At 45.9% G+C, this 13909-nt stretch overlaps 1 protein-coding gene across 1 annotated transcript; it reads left to right on the top strand.

Moving 5' to 3' along the window:
* Positions 1-7141: 7141 nt before the first annotated feature.
* Positions 7142-8919, top strand: LOC149971487 (putative C-type lectin domain family 20 member A). The gene has a single exon (XM_090223238.1). The coding sequence runs from the start codon at positions 7613-7615 to the stop codon at positions 8405-8407; it is 795 nt and encodes a 264-aa protein (XP_090079364.1). The 5' UTR covers positions 7142-7612; the 3' UTR covers positions 8408-8919.
* The last annotated feature ends 4990 nt before the right edge of the window (positions 8920-13909 follow it).

Raw genomic sequence — 13909 nt, forward strand, 5'->3', positions numbered from 1 at the left:
TGGAAAGATACCCTCCTGCAGGCCTTACCTCCAGTAGTGCTCTAACCAGCCCTGCTCCTCAAGATTAGCCCTCCTGCAGGCCTTACCTCCAGCCCTGCTCTAACCAGCCCTCCTCCTGGAGAGCCCCCCTCATGCAGGCCTTACCTCCAGTCCTGCTCTAACCAGCCTCCTCCTGGAGAGCTGCCCTCCTGCAGGCCTTACCTCCAGTCCTGCTCTAACCAGCCCTCCTCCTGGAGAGCTGCCCTCCTGCAGGCCTTACCTCCAGTAGTGCTCTAACCAACCTCCTCCTGGAGAGATACCCTCCTGCAGGCCTCACCTCCAGCCCTGCTCTAACACACTTGATTCTACTCTACACTCTTGTGAAGGGTTGGTAGTCAACCTGTGATTGAGTTCAGTAACCACCGCTGTGACAGTCTACCTAACACTCTTGTGAAGGGTTGGTAGACAACCTGTGATTGAGTTCAGTAACCACCGCTGTGACAGTCTACCTAACACTCTTGTTAACGGTTGGTAGTCAACATGTGATTCAATTCTAGTGATTTCAAATATGTGTCATCAGGTGTCGTCTTACTGTAATGATGAAATGGGTGACATGAGATGTAGAGAGACCCACTCAGACGTTCTGGAACGTTTGGTTGGTATCCACCCTGCAGGCGAATGAGAGGCCTGCAATTAATTCACAACAAGAAGAAGAAAGTCATTACAGGGAAAATAGCTAGAATTTGAGATAGCATGAACTACCATGGTAAGGAAACAAAAAAATAATTTTGAAAATTGGGGTAAACTACCCCTTTAAGAACACACCATATCTGACCTTTTAGGTCCTAAAATACATTTCAACCACATTGTTGCCATGACCTTTCTCCAAGAGCACATCCGAACCGTCAGTCTGACATACTGTAGATACATAGATCCTTTTAAAGCTAACTTTACTGTACATGAATCTACTACCACATCTCTTATCTACGCCTTTAGAGACCAAAGTTACATTTAAAGTCATCTTCCAGAGGAACTTCATACACACTCTAATAAAACAAGTCACCTTGTACTTGGCTGCTGTTTTCCATCCCATGGAGAATGTTGAACTAGCTGAGTGTATCTATTTCAAAGATCCCATGGATGGGGTAATGGGGGAGAAAGGGGGAGGAAGGGAGGGGTTAAATGATGAGGAAGGGGGAGGAAGGGGGAGGAAGGGAGGGGTTAAATTATGAAGGGGGAGGAAGGGAGGGAGGGGGTAACGGGTGAGGAAGGGAGAGGAAGGGGGAGGAAGGGAGGGAGGGGGTAACGGGTGAGGAAGGGAGGGGGTAAGTGGTGAGGAAGGGAGGCGGTAAGGGGGGAGGAAGGGGGAGGAAGGGAGGCGGTAAGGGGGGAGGAAGGGAGGCGGTAAGGGGGGAGGAAGGGTGAGGAAGGGAGGCGGTAAGACAGATATCGAGTTTAATAGTCTGATATAATGATAGTCTGATACAATGATCTTTGTTCCCAAACATTAACCTGTTCCCAAACATTAACCTGTTCCCAAACCTTAACCTGTTCCCAAACATTAGCCTGTTCCCAAACATTAGCCTGTTCCCAAACATTAGCCTGTTCCCAAACATTAGCCTGTTCCCAAACATGAACCTGTTCCCAAACATTAACCTGTTCCCAAACATTAACCTGTTCCCAAACATTAGCCTGTTCCCAAACATTAGCCTGTTCCCAAACATTAGCCTGTTCCCAAACATTAGCCTGTTCCCAAACATTAGCCTGTTCCCAAACATTAACCTGTTCCCAAACATTAACCTGTTCCCAAACATTAGCCTGTTCCCAAACATTAGCCTGTTCCCAAACATTAACCTGTTCCCAAACATTAACCTGTTCCCAAACATTAACCTGTTCCCAAACATTAGCCTGTTCCCAAACATTAGCCTGTTCCCAAACATTAACCTGTTCCCAAACATTAACCTGTTCCCAAACATTAACCTGTTCCCAAACATTATCCTGTTCCCAAACATTAACCTGTTCCCAAACATTAGCCTGTTCCCAAACATTAACCTGTTCCCAAACATTAGCCTGTTCCCAAACATTAACCTGTTGTCAAACATTATCCTGTTCCCAAACCTTAACCTGTTCCCAAACATTAACCTGTTCCCAAACATTAGCCTGTTCCCAAACATTAACCTGTTCCCAAACATTATCCTCTTCCCAAACATTAGCCTGTTCCCAAACATTAACCTGTTCCCAAACATTAACCTGTTCCCAAACATTAGCCTGTTCCCAAACATTAGCCTGTTCCCAAACATTAGCCTGTTCCCAAACATTAACCTGTTCCCAAACATTATCCTGTTCCCAAACATTATCCTGTTCCCAAACATTAACCTGTTCCCAAACATTAACCTGTTCCCAAACATTAACCTGTTCCCAAACATTAGCCTGTTCCCAAACATTATCCTGTTCCCAAACATTAGCCTGTTCCCAAACATTAGCCTGTTCCCAAACATGATCCTGTTCCCAAACCTTAACCTGTTCCCAAACATTAGCCTGTTCCCAAACATTATCCTGTCCCCAAACATTAGCCTGTTCCCAAACATTAGCCTGTTCCCAAACATGATCCCGTTCCCAAACATTAGCCTGTTCCCAAACATTAGCCTGTTCCCAAACATTAACCTGTTCCCAAACATTAGCCTGTTCCCAAACATTAGCCTGTTCCCAAACATTAGCCTGTTCCCAAACATTAACCTGTTCCCAAACATTAGCCTGTTCCCAAACATTATCATGTTCCCAAACATTAGCCTGTTCCCAAACATTATCCTGTTCCCAAACATTAGCCTGTTCCCAAACATTAGCCTGTTCCCAAACATTAACCTGTTCCCAAACATTAGCCTGTTCCCAAACATTATCCTGTTCCCAAACATTAGCCTGTTCCCAAACCTTAAACTGTTGTCAAACATTAACCTGTTGTCAAACATTAACCTGTTCCCAAACATTAGCCTCTTTCCAAACATTAAACTGTTGTCAAACATTAACCTGTTCCCAAACATTATCCTCTTTCCAAACATTAACCTGTTCCCAAACCTTAGCCTGTTCCCAAACATTAACCTTAATCTCTAAATAATATAATTAAATTAAACATAATTAAACCAATTAACATAATTGTGTGAATAAAGTAATTGTGTGAGTATATTTTAAAATATCACAAAACATTCTGAGGACATTAAACTATTCTAGCTGTGAAGTACTAAAGTCTAGATGGAGTGCTGAAAATGCTGAGAAAACATCCTGAATGTTGACATGACAGAACATCAGACTGTTTTCTAAATGTGGTCAGGATCATGACGATATGATACAGCCATCTGTCCTCTCTAGCCATCGGGATATTTAAGGAGAACCTGACACCCCAAACCCGGCCCGGTGCAGTGTGGTCTTTGGCATGCTGTAACAAATGTCAGAGACGTCAGCAACTGTCTTCAGCTGTACACTACCAGTAGGGTGGATGAACAGGAACACATACAGACGCACAATATAGATGAAGAGCTGAATGTCTGAAAGGTCCTTAACTGCTACTGAAACGCTAATAACCTCCACCTGATTGTACAGTAACCAAGTACTATGCCTTAACAATACAAACCACCACCCTCTCCACATGCTCAGTAGGTCCCATGTTTCAAAGTGGCGCCCCCTAGTGGTGGTTAGGGAGTAGTGCAGATAGAGTGTAGCTGTTGACAGAAGGGTAAACACCGTTAGGACTTATTGCCTACAGGGATAGTCTTTCACCACGTCTCAACACACTGTAGATCACACAAACCTGCCCAGATCGCTATGGAGACAACACGCCAAATAAAAGTACCAATTGCTGCAAAATAAATTCTAATTAGTCCAAGAAGGCTATAAAAGATATTGGCTGTGGTAAAATATCAAACAATGTCCTTGTATAGTTCTTAAAAAAAGGTAAGAAATAAAAAATCATGACCATTAATCTATTCAATTTAAAGGTACACTCTAAAAAAGGTACAATCTGGGATATTTCTGGTTGTTCATGTAACGTCTTTCTTCTGTGGACGAAGGACCGGACCAAAACACAGCGTGGTTAGAGTTCAACATGTTTAATGAAGACCATAAACACGGCAAAATACCAAAACAAAACATGTGGAAAAACCAAAACAGTCCTATCTGGTGCATCGAAGAAACAAAGACAGAAGACAACCACCCACAAAACCCAACACCAAACAGGCTACCTAAATATGGTTCCCAATCAGAGACAACGACGAACACCTGCCTCTGATTGAGAACCATATCAGGCCCAAACATAGAAACGTGAAAACTAGACACACAAAAATAGAATGCCCACTCAGCTCACGTCCTGACCAGCACTAAAAACAAAGAAAACACAAAAGATCTATGGTCAGAACGTGACAGTTCAGCGTTTCGATTAACAACGTTAGGCCTATTAACTGTTATTTTATTGCCTACTTTTTATAATTGTTTTACTTTAGTTTATTGGTAAATATTTTCTTAACTCTTCTTGTACTGCGCTGTTGGTTAAGGGCTTGTAAGTACGTATTTCACAGTAAGGTCTACACTGTTGGTTAAGGGCTTGTAAGTACGTATTTCACAGTAAGGTCTACACTTGTTGTATTGATTTGATTTGATTTACCCATTGATTATTGGATAATATAACGTATAAATACCTTACGAGCAGCCTTGTGAAGTCTTAGTCCACATATTATGTACATGGAGACCCTGTTGATAGTTCTGCACAGTGTTGTTGTAGCTTTAGGCCTATAAGGCAACAGTAAAAGCATCAATGGTAAGACACAGCTCTGGCCAGGGACTTAACTTTGGTTTCAGAGGTGTTATCCTGTCACTACAGTGGTTTCAGAGGTGTTATCCTGTCACTACAGTGGTTTCAGAGGTGTTATCCTGTCAGAGGTGTTATCCTGTCAGAGGTGTTATCCTGTCACTACAGTGGTTTCAGAGGTGTTATCCTGTCACTACAGTGGTTTCAGAGGTGTTATCCTGTCACTACAGTGGTTTCAGAGGTGTTATCCTGTCACTACAGTGGTTTCAGAGGTGTTATCCTGTCACTACAGTGGTTTCAGAGGTGTTATCCTGTCACTACAGTGGTTTCAGAGGTGTTATCCTGTCACTACAGTGGTTTCAGAGGTGTTATCCTGTCAGAGGTGTTATCCTGTCAGAGGTGTTATCCTCTCACTACAGTGGTGTCAGAGGTGTTATCCTGTCAGAGGTGTTATCCTCTCACTACAGTGGTGTCAGAGGTGTTATCCTGTCACTACAGTGGTTTCAGAGGTGTTATCCTGTCAGAGGTGTTATCCTGTCACTACAGTGGTTTCAGAGGTGTTATCCTGTCAGAGGTGTTATCATGTCACTACAGTGGTTTCAGAGGTGTTATCCTGTCAGAGGTGTTATCCTGTCACTACAGTGGTTTCAGAGGTGTTATCCTGTCACTACACTGGTTTCAGAGGTGTTATCCTGTCAGAGGTGTTATCCTGTCAGATGTGTTATCCTGTCACTACAGTGGTTTCAGAGGTGTTATCCTGTCAGAGGTGTTATCCTGTCACTACAGTGGTGTCAGAGGTGTTATCCTGTCAGAGGTGTTATCCTGTCACTACAGTGGTTTCAGAGGTGTTATCCTGTCACTACAGTGGTTTCAGAGGTGTTATCCTGTCAGAGGTGTTATCCTGTCACTATAGTGGTTTCAGAGGTGTTATCCTGTCACTACAGTGGTTTCAGAGGTGTCATCCTGTCACTACAGTGGTTTCAGAGGTGTTATCCTGTCACTACAGTGGTTTCAGAGGTGTTATCCTGTCACTACAGTGGTTTCAGAGGTGTTATCCTGTCAGAGGTGTTATCCTGTCACTATAGTGGTTTCAGAGGTGTTATCCTGTCACTACAGTGGTTTCAGAGGTGTCATCCTGTCACTACAGTGGTTTCAGAGGTGTTATCCTGTCACTACAGTGGTTTCAGAGGTGTTATCCTGTCACTACAGTGGTTTCAGAGGTGTTATCCTGTCACTACAGTGGTTTCAGAGGTGTTATCCTGTCACTACAGTGGTTTCAGAGGTGTTATCCTGTCAGAGGTGTTATCCTGTCACTATAGTGGTTTCAGAGGTGTTATCCTGTCACTACAGTGGTTTCAGAGGTGTCATCCTGTCACTACAGTGGTTTCAGAGGTGTTATCCTGTCACTACAGTGGTTTCAGAGGTGTTATCCTGTCACTACAGTGGTATCAGAGGTGTTATCCTGTCATATGGGTTATCCTGTCACTACAGTGGACATTTCTCTCTGTGGACCTCTGTTTGTTCAGAGATGGCAGGCAAATCACACTTTAGGCAAAATCCTACATTTACATATTTCCTGTCATTTCCTGAAAACATTGTTTTTCTTTCTTCCCAAGGTCACATTATGCAAATGACCTTGACCCAGATGTTATAGGGCTACGAAAGCCCGAACTTCATTCAAAGCTTCAAAGACCATTACGGAAATCAAATCATTACGTTTATGTAGTTCCTTTAATTACTGACAGTAACTTCAACAGCAGCACTGAGCCCTGCACAGAACCACTGTGGAGAGATGTCCATCAACATTTTGGATCAAGTTCATTTTAGACTTGTCAGGCCATGAGATCTTCATTTGTGTCTTTAGTATAACATGGCAAAAATCTGTTTACTTTCTTAAAATTCAGTATTCCAGGTTGCACTGCTTCAATGTCTGTAAGGATTCTCTATTTAGTTCATTTGTGTGCAGGTCAAAACACAAGATCTGTCTAATAACCAGCCAGTGTGTACAGGTGGTGGGCTGGGTATACAGGTGAGCTAAGGAAGCCTCTCTGATTGGTGGGCTGGGTATACAGGTGAGCTAAGGAAGCCTCTCTGATTGGTGGGCTGGGTATACAGGTGAGCTAAGGAAGCCTCTCTGATTGGTGGGTTGGGTATACAGGTGAGCTAAGGAAGCCTCTCTGATTGGTGGGCTGGGTATACAGGTGAGCTAAGGAAGCCTCTCTGATTGGTGGGCTGGGTATACAGGTGAGCTAAGTAAGCCTCTCTGATTGGTGGGCTGGGTATACAGGTGAGCTAAGTAAGCCTCTCTGATTGGTGGGCTGGGTATACAGGTGAGCTAAGGAAGCCTCTCTGATTGGTGGGCTGGGTATACAGGTGAGCTAAGGAAGCCTCTCTGATTGGTGGGCTGGGTATACAGGTGAGCTAAGGAAGCCTCTCTGATTGGTGGGCTGGGTATACAGGTGAGCTAAGGAAGCCTCTCTGATTGGTGGGCTGGGTGTAGAGTGGAGCTAAGGAAGCATCTCTGATTGGTGGGTTGGGTGTAGAGGTGAGGGGCCAGGATGAGGTAGCTTGTAGTAATAAGTAATAAGAGCAGCAGCAGGCTCAGCTCCACTCCACACTGACTGAGTACTGGTACATCATTCAGAGGAAGAGCAGCTTCACTCCACACTGACTGAGTACTGGGACATCATTCAGAGGAAGAGTAGCTTCACTCCACACTGACTGAGTACTGGGATATCATTCAGAGGAAGAGCAGCTCCACTCCACACTGACTGAGTACTGGGACATCATTCAGAGGAAGAGTAGCTCCACTCCACACTGACTGAGTACTGGGACATCATGCAGAGGAAGAGCAGCTTCACTGGGCTCCTCATCACTGCTCTGTGTGCAGTGGTCTCCTGCTGTCTGAACAAACAGTTCCACTTTGTGGAGGAAGGAGGAAAGACCTGGGAAAAGGCTCAGCAGTACTGCAGAGAGAAGTACATTGACCTGGCCTTCATCAGCAACCAAGACGAAGTAGATGAGGTCAATGACATATCAAGAACGGATGATGTTTGGATTGGTCTGTACAGAGATCCCTCTCCCCCAACAGAGTGGAAGTGGTCTGGAGGGTGGAACTCATCATTCAGGTTTTGGGGGCAAGGCCAGCCAAACAATAAATTAGGCAACCAGGACTGTGTTAGTGTGTGGAAGAAAAAGATAAATGATTATCAATGCACTGAACAATATCCCTTTGTGTGCTTTGATCTGAACGTGGTCCTGGTTCAGAAAAACAAGACGTGGGAGGAGGCTCTGGAGCACTGCAGGAAACACTACACTGACCTCACCAGCCTGCTGTCTGAGAATGAGCAGCTCCTCGTCCAGAGAATGATTAACTCAAAGGGGGCCCAGACGGACCATGTGTGGACGGGACTGCGCTTCCTGGCCAGCGAGTGGCTGTGGGTGAACGGGGACCCCCTGGAGTACCAGGCCTGGACCGGGGGGAGGCTGCCCCACTGCCCCGCCCAACACCTCCGCTGTGGGACCCTGGCCAGAGAGGGAGAGCTTTGGGGAACCAGGGACTGTGAGGAGAGAAGGAACTTCCTCTGCTCCAAATTAGTGACTCCTAGAGGAGCCAGGCATGTAAACGTATGAAAGATCAATATTTACTACTAGCAATACATTTGTATTGAAACATTATTTAACCAGGAAGACCTCTTTACAACAGTGTGTTCTCTGTTTGACTATAGGTATAAATACCGTATTTAAAACTAAATTTGTCATGAAACCTGAGAGATATTTAAATAATGGACATTTTACTCTATACTGTTGTAGCAAATGTAGAATACTTAGCAGGAACTGTACAACCAACTTTGTTATACTGTAATAAACACTGTTAGGAAGAGTCATCTTTCTGTCTTCATCATTTGATTCATAGCTAAGGAATACTGTAATAAACACTGTTAGGAAGTCATCTGTCTTCATCATTTGATTCATAGCTAAGGAATACTGTAATACACACTGTTAGGAAGAGTCACCTGTCTGTCTTCATCATTTGATTCATAGCTAAGGAATACTGTAATAAACACTGTTAGGAAGAGTCATCTGTCTTCATCATTTGATTCATAGCTAAGGAATACTGTAATAAACACTGTTAGGAAGAGTCATCTGGCTCAGCTCCACGGGGCTCCTCATCACTGCTCTGTGTCCAGTGGTCTCTGATCTGACCAAACACTTCCACTATGTGTAGGTAGGAGTGAAGACCTGAGGAAAGGCTCAGCTCCACGGGGCTTCTCATCACTGCTCTGTGTCCAGCGGTCTCTGATCTGACCAAACACTTCCACTATGTGTAGGTAGGAGTGAAGACCTGAGGAAAGGCTCAGCTCCACGGGGCTCCTCATCACTGCTCTGTGTGCAGCGGTCTCTGATCTGACCAAACACTTCCACTATGTGTAGGAAGGAGTAAAGACCTGGGAAAAGGCTCAGCAGAACGGCAGAGAATAGAACATTGACCTCTTCATCAGCAACTAAGAGGAAGCAGATGAGGAACATCCTCTGCACAACATGAGGTTACTCCTACGCCTCGATAACGCCGACAGTGTCATTGTGTTTTCTTACACCAGAAGTCCGTTCATTTCCAATGGAAGGCCTTGGTTTGCCTTGCAGCGTTGCGTTACAGAGGCGGAGGCAGTCGCAGTGCGTGGGGTACACACATTGGATTTATGGAACGTATGTATCCAATAGTATGTGTTCCACTCACATATCCGGAGGATGATGCGCACCATTTTAGACAGTGACACTGCAGGTACGATAGAGGCATTAGAGGAAACAGACAGGTCTATATAATACCTATGTCATAGAGCCCCACAGTGGACGTGTCATAATACCCATAAAACCTAGAGGTCAAACAGGGAAATGGTTCAAATAGTTTTTTTCCACAGGTGAATAAATTGAAAAAGGTCATCGTTGTCCTGGAGAGATTTACACAGTTATCAAAACGTCATATCGTTTCCCTGTTTGACCGCTAGGTTTTACAACTCATACTGTGGTACTTTATACCTAAAGTGAAAACCTATGTAAGCTCAATATTTACAACTAGCAACAGGTAGTATTTAAAAAATATATAACCAGGAAGTCCCATTGAGGTCAAAGACATCTTTCTCAGGGTTTGTTCTCTGTTTGTTTTCCATTGTGGACTATCTATTTTTTTGTTAATGTGGAATAGCTAGCTGGTACATCTAACTGTTTTACTGGTATTAGCTAGCTGGTACATCCAACTGTTATACTGGTATTAGCTAGCTGGTACATCCAATTGTTATACTGGTAATAGCTAGCTGGTACATCCAACTGTTATATTGGGAATAGCTAGCTGGTACATCCAACTGTTATACTGGTAATAGATAGCTGGTACATCCAACTGTTATATTGGGAATAGCTAGCTGGTACATCCAACTGTTATATTGGGAATAGCTAGCTGGTACATCCAACTGTTATATTGGGAATAGCTAGCTGGTACATCCAACTGTTATATTGGGAATAGCTAGCTGGTACATCCAACTGTTATACTGGTAATAGCTAGCTGGTATATCCAACTGTTATATTGGGAATAGCTAGCTGGTACATCCAACTGTTATACTAGTAATAGCTAGCTGGTACATCCAACTGTTATACTGGGAATAGCTAGCTGGTACATCCAACTGTTATACTGGGAATAGCTAGCTGGTACATCCAACTGTTATACTGGTAATAGCTAGCTGGTACATCCAACTGTTATATTGGGAATAGCTAGCTGGTACATCCAACTGTTATACTGGTAATAGCTAGCTGGTACATCCAACTGTTATATTGGGAATAGCTGGCTGGTACATCCAACTGTTATACTGGGAATAGCTAGCTGGTACATCCAACTGTTATACTGGTAATAGCTAGCTGGTACATCCAACTGTTATATTGGGAATAGCTAGCTGGTACATCCAACTGTTATACTGGTAATAGCTAGCTGGTACATCCAACTGTTATATTGGGAATAGCTAGCTGGTACATCCAACTGTTATACTGGTAATAGCTAGCTGGTACATCCAGTGACGACTGCTGGAGGGGGACAGGCTCTCTATAGTGACAACTGCTGGCGGAAGACGGGTGCTTTATAGTGACGACTGCTGGAGGGAGACAGGCTCTCTATAGTGACGACTGCTGGAGGGAGACAGGCGCTTTATAGTGACGACTGCTGGAGCGAGACAGGCCCTCTATAGTGCCGACTGCTGGAGGGAGACAGAAGCTCTATAGTGCCGACTGCTGGAGGGAGACAGGCCCTCTATAGTGCAGACTGCTGGAGGGAGACAGGCCCTCTACAGTGCCGACTGCTGGAGGGAGACAGGTGCTCTATAGTGCCGACTGCTGGAGGGAGACAGGCCCTCTATAGTGCAGACTGCTGGAGGGAGACAGGCCCTCTACAGTGCCGACTGCTGGAGGGAGACAGGTGCTCTATAGTGCCGACTGCTGGAGGGAGACAGGTGCTCTATAGTGCCGACTGCTGAAGGGAGACAGGTGCTCTATAGTGCCGACTGCTGAAGGGAGAAGGGTCCTCTACAGTGCCGACTGCTGGAGGGAGACAGGTGCTCTATAGTGCCGACTGCTGAAGGGAGAAGGGCCCTCTACAGTGCCGACTGCTGGAGGGAGACAGGTGCTCTATAGTGCCGACTGCTGGAGGGTGACAGGCCCTCTACAGTGCCGACTGCTGGAGGGAGACAGGTGCTCTATAGTGCCGACTGCTGGAGGGACAGGCCCTCTACAGTGCCGACTGCTGGAGGGAGACAGGTGCTCTATAGTGCCGACTGCTGGAGGGAGACAGGTGCTCTATAGTGCCGACTGCTGGAGGGAGACAGGCCCTCTATAGTGATGACTGCTGGAGCGGGACAGGCCCTCTATAGTGACGACTGCTGGAGGGAGACAGGTGCTCTATAGTGCCGACTGCTGGAGGGAGACAGGCGCTCTATAGTGCCGACTGCTGAAGGGAGACAGGCCCTCTATAGTGATGACTGCTGGAGGGTGACAGGCCCTCTATAGTGTCGACTGCTGGAGGGAGACAGAAGCTCTATAGTGATGATTGCTGGAGGGAGACAGGCCCTATATAGTGATGACTGCTGGAGGGTGACAGGAGCTCTATAGTGTCGACTGCTGGAGGGTGACAGAAGCTCTATAGTTCCGACTGCTGGAGGGAGACAGACCCTCTATTGTGCCGACTGCTGGAGGGAGACAGGAGCTCTATAGTGATGACTGCTGGCGGAAGACAGGCGCTCTATAGTGATGACTGCTGGAGGGTGACAGGCCCTCTATAGTGATGACTGCTGGAGGGAGACAGGCCCTCTATAGTGATGACTGCTGGAGGGTGACAGGCCCTCTATAGTGTCGACTGCTGGAGGGAGACAGAAGCTCTATAGTGATGATTGCTGGAGGGAGACAGGCCCTATATAGTGATGACTGCTGGAGGGTGACAGGAGCTCTATAGTGTCGACTGCTGGAGGGAGACAGAAGCTCTATAGTTCCGACTGCTGGAGGGAGACAGACCCTCTATTGTGCCGACTGCTGGAGGGAGACAGGAGCTCTATAGTGATGACTGCTGGCGGAAGACAGGCGCTCTATAGTGCCGACTGCTGGAGGGAGACAGGAGCTCTATAGTGTCGACTGCTGGAGGGAGACAGAAGCTCTATAGTGATGATTGCTGGAGGGAGACAGGCCCTCTATAGTGATGACTGCTGGAGGGAGACAGGAGCTCTATAGTGTTGACTGCTGGAGGGAGACAGGCTCTCTATAGTGACGACTGCTGAAGGGAGACAGGCCCCCTATAGTGATGACTGCTGGAGGGAGACAGGAGCTCTATAGTGTTGACTGCTGGAGGGAGACAGGCTCTCTATAGTGACGACTGCTGGAGGGAGACAGGAGCTCTATAGTGTCGACTGCTGGCGGAAGACAGGAGCTCTATAGTGCTGACTGCTGGAGGGAGACAGGCCCCCTATAGTGATGACTGCTGAAGGGAGACAGGCCCCCTATAGTGATAACTGCTGGAGGGAGACAGGCCCTCTATAGTGATGACTGCTGGAGGGAGACAGGCCCTCTATAGTGATGACTGCTGGAGGGAGACAGGCCCTCTATAGTGACGACTGCTGGCGGGAGACAGGCCCTCTATAGTGAGGACTGCTGAAGGGAGACAGGCCCCCTATAGTGATAACTGCTGGAGGGAGACAGGCCCTCTATAGTGATAACTGCTGGAGGGAGACAGGTCCTCTATAGTGCCGACTGCTGGGGCAACAGCACACTAATCAAACATGAGCCCTAAGCAAAGATGCAGACCAACTGAGGAACCTAAATAGCAAGGCAACCAGGTGAACAGAGAGGGTAATTAACCACAGGTGAAACCAATAAGAAATAATCAGGGTAACCGTGGAAACTAGAAAACAAGGTAAGGGTGCCCTCCAGTGGTAACCTAAGGAAACAACACTCCAATAGAAGAGAAACTGTGACACATTTAACCCAAGTTACACATTCACATCAATAAATCAGCAGTATTACAAGTCTAACACTCCAAAGACTTGATTCGTCAGCATATAAGGACTTGATTGGTCAAAATATCGGGACTACATCTGTCAGCACATTTTAATCTCGGAACCCAGGACTAAATCTCAGCTGTCTGTCACGAGTAACTAGTATATAGACTTCATTGCTTTCTTCTCTAAATATTTGCAGAGTGAGAGAAAGGCTTTTTAAGGAAGTGAGCCACGTTTGTTGAGTCATTGAGGCTAATTTACAAGACATAATGTCCCCAAATGTTTTAGCTATTGATTGTGTAACATCTATTCAAACCACAGGTCAAGACATGAGTGCTACGAGTCTGTAGTCATTTAGGCAGGTTACCTTAGTGTTCTTGGGCACAGGTGGTCTGCTTGAAACATGTTGGTATTACAGACTCAGTAAGGGAGAGGTTGAAAATGTCAGTGAAGACACTTTCAGTTGGTTAGCACATTCTTGGAGTGCACGTCCTGGTGATCCGTCTAGGCCCTGCGGCCTTTTGAATGTTGACCTGTTTCAAAGTCTTACATCGGCCGCGGAGAGCATGATCACATAGATGTCCGGAAAAGCTGATGCTCTCGTGCATGTTTC

This window comes from Oncorhynchus mykiss, chromosome 26, assembly GCF_057628025.1.
Source record: "Oncorhynchus mykiss isolate SJ-2025 chromosome 26, ASM5762802v1, whole genome shotgun sequence".
NCBI lineage: Eukaryota > Metazoa > Chordata > Actinopteri > Salmoniformes > Salmonidae > Oncorhynchus > Oncorhynchus mykiss.

Bases quoted from the DNA above. Each gene is read 5' to 3' on its own strand.
- LOC149971487 (XM_090223238.1), top strand. From the start codon at position 7,613: ATGCAGAGGAAGAGCAGCTTCACTGGGCTCCTCATCACTGCTCTGTGT.